The sequence below is a fragment of the Eurosta solidaginis genome, chromosome 2, assembly GCF_040869045.1.
Source record: "Eurosta solidaginis isolate ZX-2024a chromosome 2, ASM4086904v1, whole genome shotgun sequence".
NCBI lineage: Eukaryota > Metazoa > Arthropoda > Insecta > Diptera > Tephritidae > Eurosta > Eurosta solidaginis.
Window position 1 is genome coordinate 1,448,279 of NC_090320.1, and position 22,411 is coordinate 1,470,689.

At 40.0% G+C, this 22,411-nt stretch overlaps 1 protein-coding gene across 8 annotated transcripts in view; it reads right to left on the reverse strand.

The window, feature by feature from the left end:
• LOC137239097 (uncharacterized) overlaps nt 1-22,411 on the reverse strand; it is a 306,266-nt gene that overhangs the window by 175,995 nt on the left and 107,860 nt on the right. For 6 of the 8 annotated variants that reach the window (XM_067764013.1, XM_067764010.1, XM_067764011.1 and 3 more), the window contains one exon: nt 2,550-3,644. In XM_067764013.1, coding sequence (XP_067620114.1) covers nt 2,550-2,673 — 124 coding nt within the window. In that variant the 5' untranslated portion in view covers nt 2,674-3,644. The remainder of the gene's footprint in view (nt 1-2,549; nt 3,645-22,411) is intronic. The other 2 variants (XM_067764012.1, XM_067764016.1) reach the window with 2 other exon arrangements.

Consider the following 22,411-nt stretch of genomic DNA (forward strand, 5'->3'; position numbering starts at 1 on the left):
TCTATAGGTGGACGCCTTTTCGAGATATCGCCATAAAGATGGACCAGGGGTGACTCTAGAATTCGTTTGTACGATATGGGTTTCAAATGAAAGGTGTTAATGAGTATTTTAAAAGAGCGTGGGCCTTAGTTCTATAGGTGGACGCCTTTCGAGATATCGCCATAAAGGTGGACCAGGGGTGACTCTAGAATTTGTTTGTACGATATGGGTATCAAATGAAAGGTGTTAATGAGTATTTTAAAAGGGAGTGGGCCTTAGTTCCATAGGTGGATGCCTTTTCGAGATATCGCCATAAAGGTGGGCCAGGGGTGACTCTAGAATTTTTTTGTACGATATGGGTATCAAATGAAAGGTGTTAATGAGTATTTTAAAAAGGAGTGGGCCTTAGTTTTATATGTGGACGCCTTTTCGAGATATCGCCATAAACGTGGACCAGGGGTGACTCTAGATTGTGTTTGTACGATATGGGTATCAAATTAAAGGTATTAATGAGGGTTTTAAAAGGGAGTGGCCCTTAGTTGTATATGTGAAGGCGTTTTCGAGATATCGACCAAAATGTGGACCAGGGTGATCCAGAACTTCATCTGTCGGGTACCGCTAATTTATTTATATATTGTAACGAATTTCTCTGCAAATCCTCTTATTTGCCCTTTTTCTAGGTTCGTATCGCTAAACTGTTGAATAAATAACTCCAATATTGAACAATGGAAAAATGGCCTTTATTAAAGTACTTCACAATAACACTTATACTTTGCTACTCGCTGGCTTAATAACCAAACTGATTGATAACTCAAATGAAACTCTACTATTGGCCGCCAGATCGCGTGTTTAATCAAACTGATTGATAGCTCAACTCAAACTGAATTACAGCGCCTCTACATCTGTTGGCTTTTATACTCTTCGGTCTCCTCGTTCGAATTTTTCTAGAATCTACTAGAATTGTCCGAGAGCTCTCAGCTATAACTAAAATTGCACAATTTTATACATCTTGATTGAATTATTGATGTGAATGTTTGTAGTTTACAGTCTCTCGCGCACACATAGGCTTATAAGTAAATGCATCTGTGTGTGACATCTCTCGGCTGCCTTATATTTATGTGTATACATGATTTGATTATTGACGTAAATATCGCTTGGCATGGCCTGAGCATCGCCCTAGTGATGGTATAGCTTAGTGATGCTAATATCCGTGACAATATGTAATACCACGAACAGTATTCCTTCCAAGATTCCAAGGGCTTTTGATTTCGCCCTGCAGAACTTTTTCATTTTCTTCTACTTAATATGGTAGGTGTCACAACCATTTTACAAAGTTTTTTCTAAAGTTGTATTTCGCGTCAATAAACCAATCCAATTACCATGTTTCATCCCTTTTTTCGTATTTGGTATATAATTATGGCATTTTGTTCATTTTTCGTAATTTTCGATATCGAAAAATTGGGCGTGGTCATATTCGGATTTCCGCCATTTTTTACACCAATACAAAGTGAGTTCAGATAAGTACGTGAATTGAGTTTAGTAAAGATATATCGATTTTTGCTCAAGTTATCGTGTTAAAGGCCGAGCGGAAGGACAGACGGTGGACTGTGTATAAAAACTGGGCGCGGCTTCAACCGATTTCGCCCTTTTTCACCGAAAACAGTTATCGTCCTAGAATCTAAGCCTCTATCAAATTTCACAAGGATTGGTAAATTTTTGTTCGACTTATGGCATTAAAATTATGCTAGACAAATTAAATGAAAAAGGGCGGAGCCACGCCCATTTTGAAATTTTCTTTTATTTTTGTATTTTGTTGCACCATATCATTACTGGCGTTGAATGTTGGCATAATTTACTTACATACTGTAAAGATATTAACTTTTCTTTTAAAATTTGAATTAAAAAAAATTTTTTTTTTAAAAAGTGGGCGTGGTCGTTCTCCGATTTTGCTAATTTTTAGTAAGCAGACATATAGTAATAAGAGTAACGTTCTTGCCAAATTTCATCATGATATCTTCAACGACTGCCAAATAACAGCTTGCAAAACTTCTAAATTACCTTCTTTTAAAAGTGGGCGGTGCCACGCCCATTGTCCAAAATTTTACCATTTTTCTATTCTGCGTCATAAGTTCAACTCACCTACCAAGTTTCATCGCTTTATTCGTCTTTGGTAATGAATTATCGCACTTTTTCGATTTTTCGAAATTTTCGATATCGAAAAAGTGGGCGTGGTTATTGTCCGATATCGTTCATTTTAAATAGCGATCTGAGATGAGTACCCAGGAACCTACATACCAAATTTCATCAAGATACCTCAAAAGTTACTCAAGTTATCGTGTTAACGGACAGACGGACGGACGGACGGACATGGCTCAATCGAATTTTTTTTCGACACTGATGATTTTGATATATGGAAGCCTATATCTATCTCGATTCCTTTATACCTGTACAACCAACCGTTATCCAATCAAAGTTAATATACTCTGTGAGCTCTGCTCAACTGAGTATAAAAATGTATGAAATAAAGTAAATAAGTGTGTAAAAACATATAAATTACTTTGTTGCCTTACCTGGAATAAAGAAAAATATTCCAACAAGAAGTAGAATCTTTCGCCAAGTTGCTTGTGTTGTCCTGCATTTTCTTTTCATATGAACGCCTAACTTGTAAGGTGTCGAAAAATTGTGCAACGCCATAGCTGATTGTAACAATATATAAATTTATTTAAGCTCTTACAATACACACTTCTGAATGCAATCAGTAAAATAGCTACACGTAGAGCTTTTTAATTTGCTGGTATTTGGTCCGTATCATGTCTTGAGTGATGGGCCAATTAAACGCTTAGTGACCACAACCCAACAGATGATTGCTCTGCCATACTCTGCCTTTCACTTTAGTTACTTCTTATCCTGATCCTATTTGATGGGATATCTTAACCACTCTCTCAATTTTGTATTGAATTCGTTATTCCTCTTCACGTTTCACCTTGGCAAACTTACGCAAGATGTTTCACACTATAACACAAAAACCGTACAAACATTTAAAAATAAATAAAACCTAACTGAAATACTTTGAAACTTTTTTATTAAAGGCTGGCGCATTGTCACACCTCTTCGAAAACTTTATCTAAACTCAATCCTTTGCAACCGCATTCACGATTTTCTTATTCAGTTTGTGTCACTTGTTTGTTGTTCGTGTATTTGCTGCAGCCTATATATGTATCGACTTTTTTTTCTAATTTCAATGCATTTCGCAATGCACATTTTGTGTGCTATTAACCGATTATATTCTTAAATTTTTTGTACTACTTTTGTGGAGTAAAAATTTTCACTTGACTGCGTTGCATTTATCCTCCTTTGGAGCGCTTGCCCGCACCGTCAAGGTGCATTTGTCGCCTCCTCTTGCTAATATCAACCTATTTTGCTATTTTTACGTTTTCAATGCTTTCAATGGCTTTTGAGCGCTTTAATCTTGATTCCACGTTTCCTGTCGCATTCTGGGATTACATTGAAATTCAGATTTTTCTTCTCGATTAATTCTCTTTGTTGAATTTTCGTGAAATTTCGTACACTATATTGAATTTAGTTGTATGGAAGTTTATTTGTAATATTGATGCCACTTAATGTAATCAGATATTATGTAGGAATTTTCGTTGATGGCTTTTACACTGTAATGGAAAAAATGCGAAAAAAAGTCTATATTAGTTGAATTCATATAAAATGTAATATTTATATTTGTATACATTTAAAGCCCTTAAATTATTAAATTCAAGTATTTCTTAGTTTATGCATCAAATATTTTTACAGAATTTTAAGATTTTCAATTCAGTTTAGCAGTACTTGATTATAGCCACATTTAATGTTTTTGCTGAAAATAAGTTTTTTTTTGCAAGCATTCAAATCCGCTTTCATATCTTTAAAGCTATTAAGTAAACTACATTTTCAAGTTTAAACTCAGCAGAAAAAATTATCAATTGCTAGAATAAAACTAGTTGATAATTTACTATATTGCGGAATCCCGCTTTGCATATTTCTTAGGACTTAAAAATATTTTTAAAAAACAACACATAAATAAATATTACATCTCCCTTGTTTAGATCTCATTCATGTATCCGGATTAAAAAAAATGGTTGTCGGGTTTTAGTTGGATTTGAATACATCACCGTCACGTTGGTTATAGGCTAACTTATATTTCGCTCAAAATTAGTTGCCTACGAGTCAGTTGAAAAGTAGTGCAAAAACAACCTTAGTTAGTTTATTGTGATCCAACATTTATGGAGGTTGCCCTTAGCTTATTTTCCTGCTGGGAAATTATGAATCGTATGGAATAATATGGGAGTTGCGCCCTTACAAAACTCTTACGGATTTTAAAGTAAATTCATTATAAACTTTAAAAATTTCTATTATATTTAAAACGTTTTTTTCTGAAAATATTAAAAGAGCTGTTTTGACAAGAATTTCGCCTTTCCCTTTACACATATTCTTGGTTGAAAGCAACCGGAAGAAAGTGAAAATTCAACGTTAATAAAAATTTTTCGTTTTATTCTTTTCTCATGATCTAAAATAAAAAAAAGAAATATCTCGCTTGTGGTTAATATCCGCTTCCATTAAATTTAGCTTCCTGCTTGCATTTTGAAGGATCAACAGGATATTTTGGTTAATCCAGAGCACACTGCACTTGCGCTACAACAAACAAATGTGAAAAAATATAAAATAATTCATAACATATATGTATACATTAAACCGTATACAAGAAAAAGTTTAACTTAAATTGACTTAACCGTTCAAACCTAGAACAATACATTTTGTTGCACGATAAAACAATAAACGCGTATTAAAAATATTCGAGTCTCGTAATACTACTGGCCTACCCGGCAGCCATTGTCCTGCCCAAAAATTAGTTTTCTTACATTTCAAAAGTGATTCTCCCTTCCCTCTATAGTTTCTACCCCTTAGTGCATTTCCTTCTATTTCCCTTATTCCGGTCATTCTCTTATTTCCTTTATCTCCATTTACTTCTCATTGTTCTGCCCACTTCCACATCCACTCGCAATCCCACTCTCATTGCCATTTTCAGGTATAAGTAACATACAATTCCTTATTAGTTGCCTTTCAATGTAATTCTATCAAAATAAGATTGTTCCTCTCATTTGTATAGCTGCTAATATTGTAGAGTTTACCAAAATTTAACTTTAGATTTTTTTATACGGTCTATTGTGCGAACAACCATACTTTTGCATATGAGAATAAGCTATTTCTGATAGCACATTGATGCTCATAATTTTTTTGATTCAGTTCCCCATTCCAAAGTTTGCAACCAGCCCGACTTAAAGACTGCTGAAGACTTTCCAAAGTCTGCTAAAGCAACATGAAACATATTTTCACCCACATACCTCCTTGTATTAGTTTTAGCTTCATGAGTGCGAATATGTGTGATTTTATTTTAGATATTTTCTCTAGATATTGGGTTATCTAAAAGCCATCACTCTAAGCTCACTTAACGTATGGAAACGGCGTTTCGCGAATATTTGCTAATCTTTATTTAGTATTGAACACTGAAAATAAAGCTGCAAATATATTTGGATATTCCCGGCAGAAAAAGTGAACTTCTTATATATGTGGAAGCATGTATATAAGTATTTTGTGATTTGTACTGTAAATGCCACATAAGCAAAAGCATTGATAGTAAATGATGCGTTCAAAGAAACCAAATCCAACCAGCGCACGGTGGGGTACTTGATCAATCTAGCTGGCCAAAAGTAGATTTTTCAAAATATTCCAATTTTTTTTTAAATATACTACCTGGCGTTCCTAGATATCCACTGAATAGTATACATACCCCAAAACCCATCTGGTGATCAATTTTGTTAGAGACTGATAGCCTTATTGGCACAAGGTGGCCACCTTGGGAAAACATCCTCAGTGGCAACACCTAGGTGAAAAGTCTTAGAATGTAATACTATATCGATGTACCAAATTAGTTTCAAATCGTTTAAGCCCTTTCCGGGATGATAGTGTATATACAAAGAAATATAGAAAATAAGATGAGGTGGCAACCCTAAGGGGCAACCTTTCTTAAAAATGTCAATAGAAATGCGGAGTAAAAAACTTTTCGTTTGATACCCATATTGACATATCTCATATAATGCCACAAAATCACCCTGCGTCCATCCGAAACCGGGGTCCCCATCCATAGTAATTCTGCGGGAAACACCCGAATTTACTGTCAGATATTTCCTTGCGTAACAATGAAGTGAGACAACCACTTTTTGAACAGTAATATCTGCTGCTTTAATTTTGGCCAGCTAGAAGATCAAATAACCCACCGTGCAGCGCAGGGTAAGTTTAGCTTGTGGGATAGGAAATAAATGCAATATTTGGCTATTAGCGAACTTATGGATGTATATAAATATAAATACTGGTATAGTTGTGAAATATATTAAACATTTGGAGGTTTTTTTTTTCTATATTTATTTTGATAGAACTTTTCTTTTGGTAATACGACCGCTTGTCTCACTCAATGACAGTTTCAAGGAAATGGAAAGCGATTGGCCTGTGAATCTTGTTTTCCATTAAGTTGAATCATGTTTTAATTTATAACCCTCATTTCAAATACATATACCATTTCTGGGCCTTTGTGTTTTATGTTGACTTCGAATGAAATCTGCCAAAGATGATTTTCGCTGAGGAGCTTTCCACGGCAAAAATACGCACGGAGAGCTTGAAAAATCACTGCTGAACGGCGGTCCCTATAAAAAAAAATTTTGAATTTTAATTGTCACCTCACTGAAACCTGCAACCATTGGTACAGTTGACCAGCACACTACAGCCACTTTAAATAAACTTAATACCAATCATCTACTTCCATATGATTTGTTTAAAGCTTTCGGTTTTGCAAACTTAAATAAATAAACTGGCGAACGTCTCGCTTGTAGAAACTTCAAAAGCAGATGCAAACAAGTAAGGAAGGCTAAGTTCGGGTGTAACCGAACATTACATACTCAGTTGAGAGCTATGGAGACAAAATAAGGAAAATCACCATGTAGGAAAATGAACCTAGGGTAACCCTGGAATGTGGTTGTATGACATGTGTATCAAATGGAAGGTATTAAAGAGTATTTTAAGAGAGAGTAGGCCATAGTTCTATGGATGGACGCCATTTAGGGATATCGCCATAAAGGTGGACCAGGGCTAACTCTATAATTTGTTTGTACGATATGGGTATCAAATGAAAGGTGTTACTGAGCATTTTAAGAGGGAGTGGGCCTTATGGGTATCAAATGAAAGGTGGTAATGAGTATTTTGAAAAGGAGTGATCCTTAGTTCCATAGGTGGACGCCGTTTCGAGATATCGCCATAAAGGTGGACCAGGGGTGACTCTAGAATGTTTGTACGATATGGGTATCAAACGAAAAGTGTTACTGAGCATTTTAAGAGGGAGTGGGCAATAGGTCTATAGGTGGACGCCTTTTCGAGATATTGCCATTAGGGTGGGCCAGGGGTGACTCTAGAATGTTTGTACGATATGGGTATCAAACGAAAAGTGTTACTGAGCATTTTAAGAGGGAGTGGGCAATAGGTCTATAGGTGGACGCCTTTTCGAAATGTCGCCATTAGGGTGGGCCAGGGGTGACTCTAGAATGTGTTTGTATGATATGGGTATCAAATGAAAGATGGTAATGAGTATTTTAAAAGGGAGTAATCCTTAGTTCTATAGGTGGACGCCTTTTCGAGATATCGCCATAAAGGTGGACCAAGGGTGACTCTAGAATGTTTGTACGATATGGGTATCAAACGAAAGGTGTTACTGAGCATTTTAAGAGGGAGTGGGCATTAGGTCTATAATTGGACGCCTTTTCGAAATATCGTCATTAGGGTGGGCCAGGGGTGACTCTAGAATATGTTTGTACGATATGGGTATCAAACGAAAGGTGTTACTAAGCATTTTAAGAGGGAGTGGGCATTAGGTCTATAGGTGGACGTCTTTTCGAGATATCGCCATTAGTGTGGGCCAGGGGTGACTCTAGAATGTTTGTACGATATGGGTATCAAACGAAAAGTGTTACTGAGCATTTTAAGAGGGAGTGGGCAATAGGTCTATAGGTGGACGCCTTTTCGAAATGTCGCCATTAGGGTGGGCCAGGGGTGACTCTAGAATGTGTTTGTACGATATGGGTATCAAATGAAAGGTGGTAATGAGTATTTTAAAAGGGAGTAATCCTTAGTTCTATATGTGGACGCCTTTTCGAGATATCGCCATAAAGGTGGACCAAGGGTGACTCTAGAATGTTTGTACGATATGGGTATCAAACGAAAGGTGTTACTGAGCATTTTAAGAGGGAGTGGGCATTAGGTCTATAGGTGGACGCCTTTTCGAGATATCGCCATTAGGGTGGGCCAGGGTGACTCTAGAATGTGTTTGTACGATATGGGTATCAAATGAAAGGTGGTAATGAGTATTTTAAAAGGGAGTAATCCTTAGTTCTATAGGTGGACGCCTTTTCGAGATATCGCCATAAAGGTGGACCAAGGGTGACTCTAGAATGTTTGTACGATATGGGTATCAAACGAAAGGTGTTACTGAGCATTTTAAGAGGGAGTGGGCATTAGGTCTATAGGTGGACGCCTTTTCGAGATATCGCCATTAGGGTGGGCCAGGGGTGACTCTAGAATGTTTGTACGATATGGGTATCAAACGAAATGTGTTACTGAGCATTTTAAGAGGGAGTGGGCATTAGGTCTATAGGTGGAGGCCTTTTCGAGACATCGCCAATAGGGTGGGCCAGGGGTGACTCTAGAATGTTTGTACGATATGGGTATCAAACGAAAGGTGTTACTGAGCATTTTAAGAGGGAGTGGACATTAGGTCTATAGGTGGACGCCTTTTCGAGATATCGCCATTAGGGTGGGCCAGAGGAGACTCTAGAATGTTTGTACGATATGGGTATCAAACGAAAGGTGTTACTGAGCATTTTAAGAGGGAGTGGGCATTAGGTCAATAGGTGGACGCCTTTTCGAGATATCGCCATTAGGGTGGGCCAGGGGTGACTCTAGAATGTGTTTGTACGATATGGATATCAAATTAAAGGTATTAATGAGGGTTTTAAAAGCGAGTGGCCCTTAGATGTATATGTGAAGGTGTTCTCGCGATATCGACCAAAATGTGGACCAGGTGATCCAGAAAATCATCTGTCGGGTACTGCTAATTTATTTATATATGCAATACCACTAACAGTATTCCTGCCAAGATTCCAAGGGCTGTTGATTTCGCCTTGTAGAACTTTTTCATTTTCTTCTACTTAATATGGTAGGTGTCACACCCATTTTACAAAGTTTTTTCCAAAGTTATATTTTGCGTCAACAAACCAATCCAGTTACCATGTTTCATCCCTTTTTTCGTATTTGGTATAGAATTATGGCATTTTTTTCATTTTTCGTAATTTTCGATATCGATAAAGTGGGCGTGGTTATGGTCGGATTTCGGCCATTTTTTATACCAAGATAAAGTGAGTTCAGATAAGTAGGTGGGCTAAGTATAGTAAAGATATATCAGTTTTTGCTCAAGTTATTGTGTTAATGGCCGAGCGGAAGGTCAGACGGTGGGCTGTGTATAAAAACTGGGCGTGGCTTCCACCGATTTCGCCCATTTTCACAGAGAACAGTTACCGTCATGGAATCTATGTCCCTACCAAATTTGAGAAGGATTGGTAAATTTTTGTTCGACTTATGGCATTAAAAGTAGTCTAGACAAACTAAATGAAAATGGGCGGAGCCACGCCCATTTTGAAATTTTCTTTTATTTTTGTATTTTGTTGCATCATATCATTACAGGAGTTGAATTTTGACTTAATTTACTTATATGCAGTAAAGATATTAAATTTTTTGTTAAAATTTGAATTTAAAAAAATTTTTTTTAAAAAAGTGGGCGTGTTCTTCATCCAATTTTGCAAATTTTTATCTAGCACATACATAGTGATAGTAGTAGCGTTCCTGCCAAATTTCATCATGATATCTTCAACGACTGCCAAATTACAGCTTGCAAAACTTTTAAATTACCTTCTTGTAAAAGTGGGCGGTGCCACGCCCGTTGTCCAAAATCTTACTAATTTTCTATTCTGCGTCATAACGTCAACCCATCTGCCAAGTTTCATCGCTTTAACCGCCTTTGACAATGAATTATCGCATTTTTTCGGTTTTTCGAAATTTTCGATATCGAAAAAGTGGGCGTGGTTATAGTCCGATATCGTTCATTTTAAATAGCGATCTGAGATGAGTGCCCAGGAATCTACATACCAAATTTCATCAAGATACCTCAAAATTTACTCAAGTTATCGTGTTAACGGACGGACGGACGGACGGACGGACGGACATGGCTCAATCAAATTTTTTTTCGATCCTGATTATTTTGATATATGGAAGTCTATATCTATCTCGATTCCTTTATATATGTACAACCAACCGTTATCCAATCAAACTTAATATACTCTGTGAGCTCTGCTCAACTGAGTATAAAAATAATACCAGTCAACATTATACTCAGCCTCTGGCAGTGATTTGTTCTGCATACCAGACTATATTTGTTATCGTATAAAAATAATGGAAGCTGACTAGTCCAGCTGCATTCCATGTTGGCTTTGTCACCCATTTAAAGGCCACAAGTATCGTTTGCACGCCAGCAGCTTGAAAACATCAAGCTAGTCAACAACAAAAATACTTAAAATATAAATGCACTTTAGAAACAGAGGAGACCAATTTCTTTACTTCAACTGACCGTGACAAAGCTATGATGTACATAAGGAAAAACGTTGCCGCCCTTTTCAGCTCAAGCAGCTTTGCTTTCTACTCTAACGTTGCATTACTGAAGCATGAAATTTGCTTGAAGCGGATCAAATAAAAATAGAGTTAAAGCAAAGTGGTAAAAAAGTAAAATAGCAGCTTAAATATTAATGTCAGTTTACTTGTCTTTTTGTAGATAGTTGTTATGATATCCTTGTTGGGTTGTTATGTAAATATGTATGTACATATGTATGTACTTGACTATGTATACTTGTATAAGGGATAAAACTACTTCGTCGAATTTGCATATTTACTTGAGTTTGAGCTCTTGGTTGTCAACTTATAAATGAAAATACTCTTTTTTATTCCGGATTATTACTATTAATAGTAATAATAAACCTTTTCTTGTTTATACCGTGGCATTTATGGGCCAAAATCCTTCTCCACCATGTCATACATCACTTTAATGTTTTTCTCGAATTTTTGAGTTGTTTCGAAAACGTTTTCGAGATTGGTTTGCATTGTTTTAGTTAGACTACCACTACTACATTTTTCGCAGCTGTAGGTCAACCATGTTTTCCCTCCAAAGAACTGCTGAAGTCGATCATGAGCTCACTCATATTTTAGACTCTTTTGCACTTATTGCTCCCACAAATTTTCCCTGGCTAAAATTTCTTTTTATGAACGCTTTTGTACTTGCATTTTAATGACTCACTATCAAGAGGCTCGTAAAGTTGCTCAACTTAAATTTTGGCTACCAAAGTTGTTACGTTGCAAGAATTTGCTCACAAACATTGTCGCCGCAACAAAGCAAATTGAAACACACAATGTTACTCGACTATATACCAAGATGTGCAACGTATTATAGCTTTGAGCTAATTTTATTCGACTTCTCAATATTTGTATCTTCGTTTAAACTGTACTAAATTAAAACTACTAAACTTTTACCGATTACATACAGAAACTTAACGAATCTTTTTTAAATGATATAATTAAGTTTTCCTTTTCACGCAACAGGTCCACATGCTTCATATTAATTTATTTTTTATTGTCATTTGTTGCATTAACAATAAAGTTCGACCTTTCAAGCAAAACGTACCAGATTTTTCACTCCGTTAGGCATACAACGAAGCAATAAAGAGATAATTAAGAATTTGTATTTTGTATGGAAGATTGGATTCAATAAGGGCTTTAATGTAGAAAAGTTGACTAATTATTTCATTAACCCTCTGTGTGAAATTGGTATTATGCAAAATTCTTAATTATCTCATTATTGCTTTATTGAATGCTTAACGGAGGAAACATCTTGTCGGTGTTGCTTGGTGTTTCGGCTGTTATTGTCAATGTAACAAAGGACAATCAAAAATAAGTTATTTTGAATAAATTACGAAAAATAGAAAATTATCAGAAAAATAAAATTTTTTACTTTTGCAGTAAAAGAAAATATGGCTTTTTTTTTAGAAAAATAGGCACAGATTGGGTAAGGTTCAACATCTTTGAATAGTCACACATTCATTTTATTTTGATTGTCTTTAAAGTTGAAGAGGAAGGGGCTGCTATCCATTTTAACAATTTTTTGTAAAAAGCATAACAAATTTTTGCAACTGCTGACAGATGTTCGATAATAAAGCAAAAGGTCCTGTGTGAAAAGGAAAAATTTATTTTTTATTCTGTTCGAAATCAGTATAAGACTAATTAGCGGAAGGAAAACTTAAAGAACGCACGCGATCACATGAACTAAGGATATGATTATCGCGAATATCTTACGAAAAGTTGTTAAATTTCATTTTAGCAATAGGCGAGAAGCTTCCTTAACATTACTAATATCCACATAAAGTGGATTAATTAAAACTTAATTGAATACAAAAAAATTGTCGTTTCTTTGTTATGAGCGAAATTGTATTAGCCAGAAAATCACCGTTTTGTTTTCCCCTGTAGTTCGAAATTTAAATTCTTACCCCTTTATAACAAATAAAATGGGTTTATGAGTGTCTTATAATTAGACATTCGTATAGCAATGTCATATTAAAAAGCTTTATAAACCATTTGTATTTTTGAATGAATAACGGACTTAGTATACCACCAAATTACCAAATCGCTTCGAAGGTCTTATTGTAGGAACTATGCCGATACAAATTTCGCATAAAAAACACTGGGTTAGATAGATAGATAGATAGATAGATGTTGTGAGGTTAAGCACTGCGACCTATTGGTCTATTGTGCCCTCAATTCTCTTTACAACACTTCATCCAAGCCGAGTTCCCTGAGAAAATCCAGAATGGTTCCCGGCGTCAGAGAGTGTATGTGACTATTTCCTAGTTTGAATGATCCTAGGATTCTAAGTCTTCGTCTCGCGACTGCCTCACATTCCTTCAGGATGTGTTCTGCAGACTCATCTTCGACATCACAGAAGCTACAGAGGCTACTAGCTGATATGCCCAATTTATGCATGTGGCTCTTTAGCCTATAGTGACCTGTGAGTATACCTGTTACAATCCTAAGGCTACTTTTTGGGAGGTTGATCATAGCCTGATATCGCTTCGAGTTGTACCGTCCTATTAGTGCCTTTGCCTGCCGAAGTCCTGGACTCTCGCGCCAGTGTTGTTCTCTGAGGCACGCCTCCTTTTGTATAAAGTCCTCCCTTATTGTATGTGACCCTATTGGCACCATAGGCTCGGGTCCTAATGGCTTTCCGGCCGCTGCCAACTTGGCAAGCTCGTCGGCTCGCTCGTTACCATCCACTCCTCTGTGTCCAGGTACCCATGCCAGACGGATGGTGTTGTTGACTCCTAGATTGTTTAACCTCTCCACGCACTCAAGGACTCTTGATGACTTGATCTCAACCGAAGCTAATGCCTTGAGTGCAGCCTGACTGTCGCTGAGTCTAACGATTTTCTCGTTGGTATATCCCCGCTGTAAATTTATCTCTGCACACCGGCTTATGGCAACAACTTCGGCCTGGAAGATGCTCGGATATTTTCCGAGTGGTAGGGATATTTTGGTTCGGGGCCCGTAGATCCCCGCTCCTATGCCCCCCGGTGTCTTCGAGCCATCGGTGTACCATATTATAGTGTGTTCCTGGTGAAGCGCTTCAATCCTGGAGGTGTCCCACGTACATTTGTTCCCCAGCTCTATTTTGAAGCGCTTCTCAAACTTAATTATCTTCCTCGTATCATCTCTGGGAAGTTGGATAAGTGGAATCTGCTCCTGCAGCTTCGCCATGCTCCGTGACTGTATCACTTTGCCTCTTCCACATCCCTCTTTAGCTATGTTTACTAAAGTACTCCTGGCTGCCTGCTCAATTATTATATGTAGAGGTGTTAACTCAAGCAACACTTCTATTGCTGCCGTCGGGCATGTTCGCATGGCTCCCGTAATGCAGACACACGCTAAGCGTTGAAGCTTCGTGAGCGATTTTTGTACGGTCACCATGGTTGTTCTTGATGCCCACGCAACTGCTCCGTACACTATGATAGGTCTCACTATCATAGTGTACATCCATCTTAGGATCTTTGGGCTGCATCCCCAGGATCTTCCTGCAATTCGTCTGCACACCATTATTGCTCTTGTAGCCTTTGATATGGTGTTGTCGACGTGTTTCTTCCATAAGAGCTTAGAGTCAAACGTGACTCCCAAGTATTTCACCTCAGACGTGTACTCCATCTGTACTCCATCCATTGTGATTTGCCTAATCCCTTCCAGTTTCCTTTTCCTGGTAAAGGGCACAATGGTTGTCTTGTTAGGGTTGATGCTTAGCCCTACCTCAGTACACCATTCTTTCGTTAACCTCAATGCCCTTTGCATTATGTCGCAAAGGGTGCTCTCAAATTTGCCCCTTACAATGATAACAATATCATCCGCGTACCCCTGACATCGGATTCCGTTGTCTGAGAGCCTCTGTAGAAGTTCATCTACTACCAGGCTCCACAGCAGGGGTGACAGGACGCTCCCTTGTGGACATCCTTTCGTTGTTTTAATCTCTACTGTGCCGTCCCCACTTGAGGTTTCGGCAATCCTCGTACGCAATAAGGCGTTTATCCACATACGGATTGGACGCTGTATCTCTCTTCTCTCGAGTACCCGATTCACACTTTCGTGTGTCGTGTTGTCAAAAGCCCCCTCTATGTCCAAAAATGCGCATAGAGTTATCTCCCCGCACTCGAGCGCACTTTGGATTTCTGTGGACAGCTGATACAGTGCAGTTTCTGTCGACCTGCCTGTTCTGTATGCATGCTGATCTTTATGTAGTGGCACTCTAACGAGAGCCTTTGATCTAATCTCATGGTCTACAATCTTCTCCATTGCTTTGAGAGCAAAGGATGTCAGGCTTATAGGCCTAAAGGACTTAGGACTGGAGTAGTCCTTTTTAGCCACCTTAGGTATAAAGACCACTTTTGCTCTTCTCCACATCGTCGGGATGTATGCCAGTGCGAGGCTATCCCTCATAATCCTGACCAGGTGTGGGATCAATTCCTCGCCCTGCTGCAGAAAGGCTGGATATATACCATCCACTCCCGGAGACTTGTAGCTCTGGAAAGACTTTACTGCCCACTTAACTGTGCCATCGTTGAAGAGTTCTTTAGCGAGGTTCCAATCTGTGGGTGTTGGTCTCCCTTCTCGAGCCTCCTCCGTTGAGGTATCCGAGGATGCGTCCGGGAAATGAGCTGCAAGCAGGGCACGTGCTCTTTCTTCCTCAGTCCTTGAGTAGGTTCCATCAGGGAGCTTAATTGATAGTCGTGTCTCCCTTTGGTCCTTGGCTAGGGCTTTGTGGAGCCTTGCCGCCTCTGGAACCTCCGAAATACCCTCACAAAATTTCCTGAAGCTCTTTCTTTTAGCTTTTCTAATCTCTTTGTTATATGCTGTTAGATTCGCTGTGTATTGCTCCCAGTTTCCCGTGCGCCTCGCTTGGTTAAAGAGTTTGCGCACGGTTTTCCTCATTTCCGAGAGTTTCCTCAACCACCAGGGGGTTTTATTTCCTGGGCCTTTGGATTCTCGACAGCTAGAGTTAAACGCTTCAATAATGACACGGTTGAAGTTATTAACTCTTGTCTCCAATTCCATATAACTTGTTCCTCTGTTCCTACAATCTATGATAGGAAGATTTCCCTGTATTATGTTCCTGAACATGCCCAGTTTGTGTTCCTGGGGTTTCGCCTTGGTGGTCCTTCTATGGGCATAGCCCCGATGACGAACTGGATAATAAGATGGTCCGACATTGAGGGTTCAGAGGAAACCCCCCATCCAGAGACCAGCTCATCAGCCAGATCGTTACCCAGGGTTATGTCCAGGACTTTTTCTCTAGACCTAGTGATGAAGGTTGGTGAATTCCCAACGTTGTATATGCTTAGGTCATTACTAATAATAAATTCAAGAACGGACTCACCCCTCGAATTGGTGTCTGTACTGTTCCATACCTCGTGGTGCGCATTCGCGTCGCATCCCATGATCAACGGTATTTTTGCCCATCTGCAGTATTCCGTCAGTTTCTTCACACCCTCTGGAGGGACCTCGTTGTTGTCTCCCGCAAAGTAGGCCGCTGCGAAGACGATGTCTGTTGACTCTCCTTGTATTACCATCGTCGCCTGAACTGCTACGAGGTCTTGACTCATAAACTCTGTAATGCAAAAATAGTTAATGGAGTTGTTAAGCACTACACACGCTCTTGGTCTTTCTTGAGAAAGATCCCAAATTACCTTATTATTTCTCTCTTTTAAGCCTCTCACCTGACCTTTGTACACCCAAGGTTCTTGGATGAGTGCTATGCCCAGATCTTCCGAGGCAAACCTGCGTGCTATTACTGCCGAAGCAGCTTTAGCATGGTGCAGGTTGATCTGGGCAACCTTTGTGTATGGGCCGGTCAGTGCTGAAGCCTTACCGGCTCGTCCTCATCGGACAGCCGCGGGTTTTCCTCTCTTCTGTCCTCCAAACATAGGTCTTCTAAGTTTAGACCTTCCAGGAGCTCCTCTGTTGATGGAGCTTGCGTATGCTCTTTACCGGTGATTAACCCGGTTGTTGACCCTGTGGCTGACGAGACACTGGTTGGGCACTGGTTGGATGTTGCTGCCCTGGATGTTGTTGCTACCTCCTCGCTTTGCTCCCCAGTGCTCTGGACTTGTCCTGGAACGTGGGGTTGTTCCACACTGGCTTGGGCTTTTTGCTTCCAAGGTCTGACCGGGACGAAGCTGAACCGGTAGTTCACCTTGAAGCTAGCTTCCTTTATTTTAATGAACGATGCCTCGTCAATTGCCATGTTTACCCGCAAGCCCCCCTCCTCAGCACTGCTGCTGATTATACGCCACATCCCAACATTTAAGAAGGTGTTCTGTGCCTTCAGCAGTTTAAGTGCGAATTCTTTGTCGCTACTTCTGGGGAGATACATAGTGACGGTGTGCATCGGCGGTATATCATCCCCTTTCCTCGTAATAAGCGCAGGGCCCTCCCAACTATGCAGAGTTGGTGTGACTCTGGTCAGCCATTCGGCTGTTTCCTCATCCTTGCAGTCTACAAGGAGTAATCCTGGCCTAAAGTACACGCCGCAGAAAGCCAGAGATTGCTTTCCCCATCCCTTCGATACCTCGATCATTATCGTGTCTTGCAGCCGCGTCAGCTCTTCCTGGCTCAAGACCTCCGCCGGGTATTGCTTTGGAAGCACCGCCATCCGTATGCCCTTTAAGGCATCCGAGTAGACCTGCATTTTTGGCCTCCCCTGCGCAGTTGATGTACCAGGTGCTGGCAGCGGCGCATTCGCTCTTCTTGAGGTAGACGGTGTGGGGTAAGCTCTCTGTCCCCTGGTCTGCGTTGCGTCCTCCCGTCGTGCCTGACCTCTTCTTCGGTTGTCAGCGGGAGCGCTTTGCTTCTCATTACGGCTTTTTTGTTGATTCCCGCGGTTATGTGACCCGCGGTGATGCGATGCGTGCTCGCCTCTTGCCGTTTCCCTCTCACCCCGCCTTGATTTCCAGGCGGATGGGTTCTTCTTGCTCGGCCTCATGTGTTGCAGTGCCTTCTCGCGTGCACTGTCCGGGGTCCTTCCCTGCTTCAGGTATCGAAGGTACCACTTCTTTCCTGCGCCACTTAGCCCGATTCTTCTTGGGTCGTCGAAGCCACCTGGCTCCCCCAGTTCGGGCCAGCTCGCACCATGGCGATGCTCTGTGCCAGAGTCCTCGAACGACGATGACCTTGCTCTGGCATTCGCACTTTCCTTTGGCGATCGTTTTCCGCGGTCTAAACTCGACCTCTTCCTTCCTCCGTCACGTTCGGCTTTGTCGTCCCTTGACTTGGACCGTCTTCTTTCCCCTGGGTACTGGCGATCATGCATTTCACCCAGGTGTCTCTTAGCTGCTGACTCCCTGCTGCTATGGCAATGTCTCTCCCTTGAGGGTGAGCGTTTGCGGTTTCGACTTTCCCGCTTCTCTTGCGTCTCCTCTCGGGGTCTCCTTTGCCGGGTTTCGCAAAGGCTGTTGCTGGCTGCGATTTTTGCCTCTGCCCGGCTTGGCCCACTGGTGGTGATTAACCCACCATGCTGTGGTTTGACGCTGCTCTCCACTTTCGTGGTGCTCTGCCCACTGTGCTGCTGATTTCTGCTGGCTGTGTTAGTCTTCACGGTGGTGATTAACCCACTGTGATGTTTGCCTTCGCTACTCGTCTTGGTGGTGCTCTGCCCACTCTGGTGCTGGTTCTTGCCTGCCGTGTCTTTTTTGACCTTCTTGACCGTCTCGCTTCCGGACGTTTGGTCATCGTCTTCCCTGGCATGCTCCTCAAAAAGGGCAAGTTCTTCTGCAGTCAGGTTTAGGTGGCTTAGGGAGTAGGTTCTCTCGCCATGCTTTTCCCTTCGGCGTTTGTTGTTACCGCCACTCTTTGCTGTCAACTTGCTATCCCTCCCTTCAATTTGTTTTTGTTGATTTTTGTTGTTGTTGTTGGTTTTATTTGTGTTTGTATTCATCATCTTGTTCGTAGGATCACATGCCTGCCGTGGCAAGCGTAGTGATCTATTCGGTATAAAAGGGGAACTCGGTTCGTCCACCGCGGCAGAGCCCCTTGACGCGGTAAGGCCATAGTTACTCCCCAAGGTGGCCCGGTGTCAGGGAGGCGCTGTTATAATACAGCCGGTGTTGTAAACCTCCTGGCTGCAAACCAGTCCAATGGGCACGGTGTCGCATAACACCCTGGATTAGGAGGTGACAGTTCCTAGTTACCGCTCGCATGCGCGACGAATCAGTCGGATGTGAGTAGCGAGGCTGCTCCCATCCGGCCGACTCGCGACAACTTGTGATCGGCGTAAGCCCCTGCACCACTTCAAGGTGCCTGTCCTCGCAGGAGAAACACTGGGTTATGTATGTTATTACAATTAAATTTTCACCTAAGGCAAATATAAAATTTTAGTAAAGTGCTAAAACAAAATTTTATTACTATTACTAGAAGACCCGGCAGACGTTGTCCTGCTCTAAATGTGGCCTATCTGCATACATTTTAATAAGCTTTTTCCGTCTGCCTCTGCCCTCCCCCCCTCTTCGCTTTTTCCTAATCCTTTTATTCACTCCTCCCTCCATCTTTTTCACTTCATCTATCTCCATCTTCGTCTCATTCTATCTCTTTCTCAATCTCCTTCTCTCTTCTCTCAATTTCTTCTCATTCTTACCCTATACACAACTAAAGACCCTCCTGAATTAAAAAAAATGTCATAGTACCTCTAAATCGCGGGCCCCTCAGAAAACCCCCCCCCCCCCCCCCCCCCACCCCACACTCTCGGCGGGCCTGGTGATGTGCTATACTTGATATCATTCGCTATAATATTTTTTATTGATAAGCAGGTTGTTTAATTAAACACCGAGCAATTCCACGGAAGTATATCCGCACCACCTGAAAATATGATTGCTACTGCGTATACGTAACATTTTATTATTACGTATAAACAAATAAAAAAATTTGCAATAAAATAATATTGCTACTATAAACTGAGATATAACCTATCCTATCTCTCAAGTTAGATCAAACTAAACTCGGGGTGCAAATTCAAAATCGGTTCAGTAGTTTAGGAGTCCATCGCAGCCAAAAATGTTGTGACACGTGTTTTTTATATATTAAGATTAATATCTAACATTATCTAAATCTCGTGCCGATTTGTCAATGCATTCAATTTAATAGCTTTATAATGAAACAATGTTTAACCAAAAGCCGACACGAATTATTTTCCATGCAATGAAAATTTCCATTATTATTCCACCCTTCAAGTGCAATTAATCAAAAGGCATTTAAAACAGAAACTCACAGTTAGTACACAATCAAGTTGTCACTAGCGCAAATACTTGAAGCAAACGACAAATGACATAATGCCTAAATGACAGACGGAATAATGTAAAAATATTCTAGATGTATTTAGCGAGTATTCCTTGGGGATTTAGGTGGATAGAGGAATAGAAAAATTGTTACCGTGAACAATAGACTTATTGAGTGGTAGGCTAATTTAAAGAATAGGCAATACCACTGCAGTACACGGTTAAAAATTTTAGTTGGGAAAAAATAATGTTGGGAAATCAAATATAAAGCTCACTACTTTCAAAAAATCCGAAATTTTGTCCAATTCACGTTAGTATGTGGGATTTTAATATAATATGATCATTCAACGATTAACTTAGTGAACATAATAACTCAAAATCGAAATGAACGCACCAGGGCGATGATATGTATTGAAAAGTGTTTTAAAAAGTATTCTACGATTTGCAATAATTTTTACAAATAAAATTTAAGAAACGTGTTACTAGTTAAAACGTTTCAAATTTGTTTTAAGCTATAACCTTTTCTGTTTCGTTAAGTGTTAAATTACAATAGAATGAAAAACCAAAGTTATTAGTTTAAATATTTAACCGTGTAGATAAAACGTGAACAAAGAGGAACAAATAAAAGTGAAAACAGCATGAACTTTATGTAGATAAAGTAGATAACAAAAATACAAAACGAGGTTTGGTAGAAACAACACAAAGTTATGGTCAACCGACATTGGCTAATATGGCTCTTTCATATATTCCCCCCCCCCCCCCCCTCCACCCGCCTATAAAGTGATAACAAAAAATAACCGCGATGATAAGTGAAATGTAAGACCAACAAATTTAGAACTTTTTCTTGCAACAGACTAACCTTGGTATTTTCCAGAAAACGAACTTGGTTCAAATTAATTTCCGTGAATATGCAGTTACTGGCATATGCTGATAACATTGATATTATCGGCATAAACACCCGCACTGTTAGTTCTGCTTACTCCAAACTGGAAAAAGAAGCGGTAAAGATGGGTTTGATAGTGAATAAGGACAAAACGAAGTACCTGCTGTCATCGAGCAAAGAGTCAGCGCATACGCGCCTTGGCAACCACGCTGCTGTTGGCCATAATTTCGAAATAGTAAAAGACTTCGTTTATTTGGGAACCAGCATCAACACTAGCAACAACATCAGCACTGAAATACAGCGAAGAATCAATCTTGCCAATAAATGCTACTTTGGACTAGGTTGGCAATTGAAAAGTAAAGTCCTCCCTCGGCGAACGAAAATCATACTCTACAATTCACTTATCGTACCCGTCCTGCTATATGGGGCAGCAGCAAATGAAATAGCTTTGGGAGTGTTCGAAAGAAAAGTTCTTCGAAAGATTTATGGACCTCTACACGTTGGCGATGGCGAGTACCGACGAAGATTTAATGATGAACTGTACGAGCTATACGCAGACATCAACATAGTCCAGCGAATTAAAATGCAGTGGATGGCTGGCTAGGCCATGTTATGCGAATGAAAGATGATGCTCCGGCCAAGAAAGTGTTTCTATCGGAACCCGCCTATGGAAGCAGAGGTAGAGGGCGGCCCCCACTCCGTTGGAAGGACCAGGTGGAAAACGATTTAAACTCCCTTGGTGTGGCCAACTGGCGCCGGTTGGCGGAGCGAAGAAGCGACCGGCCATAACCGTTTAGACGGTTAAGCGCCAACTAAGTAAGTAAGAATATGTTTATACTAGTTCAGCACATCTAATTTTTGTTTTTCTTTGTATTTAAAGATAAAGGATTTTTTTTCAAACTGCAACAAATCTGGATAAGTTACAACTTTGTTAGAAAATATTTCTCCCGGCTCAAAGCTTACTATTTATTTATAATCCTTTAGCTCTCCACTGTTAGTCCTTCCATAGCTTTTTCACCCCAGAAGTGAAAATACCGAGTACATTCCTAACAACATGTCGCATCAACACGTAGCAGCTACCAGGTACCTTCAGGAAAATGGTACAAGGAGAAGTTATGCAGTTTCCAAGTGTTAGTTTGAAATATTACTTATTTGACAAACACCAATATTCCTTAAGCTTAAGCAATTCAAATGCAATGTATATAGTAAACTAGACGAGCTGGACTATACGAGTGTTCCGACAAATTTATTTGTGCGACGTCAACTTTTAGTAAAATAAAAAACTCAAACAATTTCAACTCAGTAGCTAATTTATTGATTGAAAAACTGCAACGTTGAAGCCTTTACTATAAAATACAATCGTCATTGCTTTTTATTGGCATTCAAGCAGATATATTGAAAACTCATGAGCACTGATTGTCAGCATTCACGGCACGTTCTTTGATTGGCACTTCACAATTGCAATGAAGGGGATTTGAGTGGCTAAAAAATATGTGGATTGCTA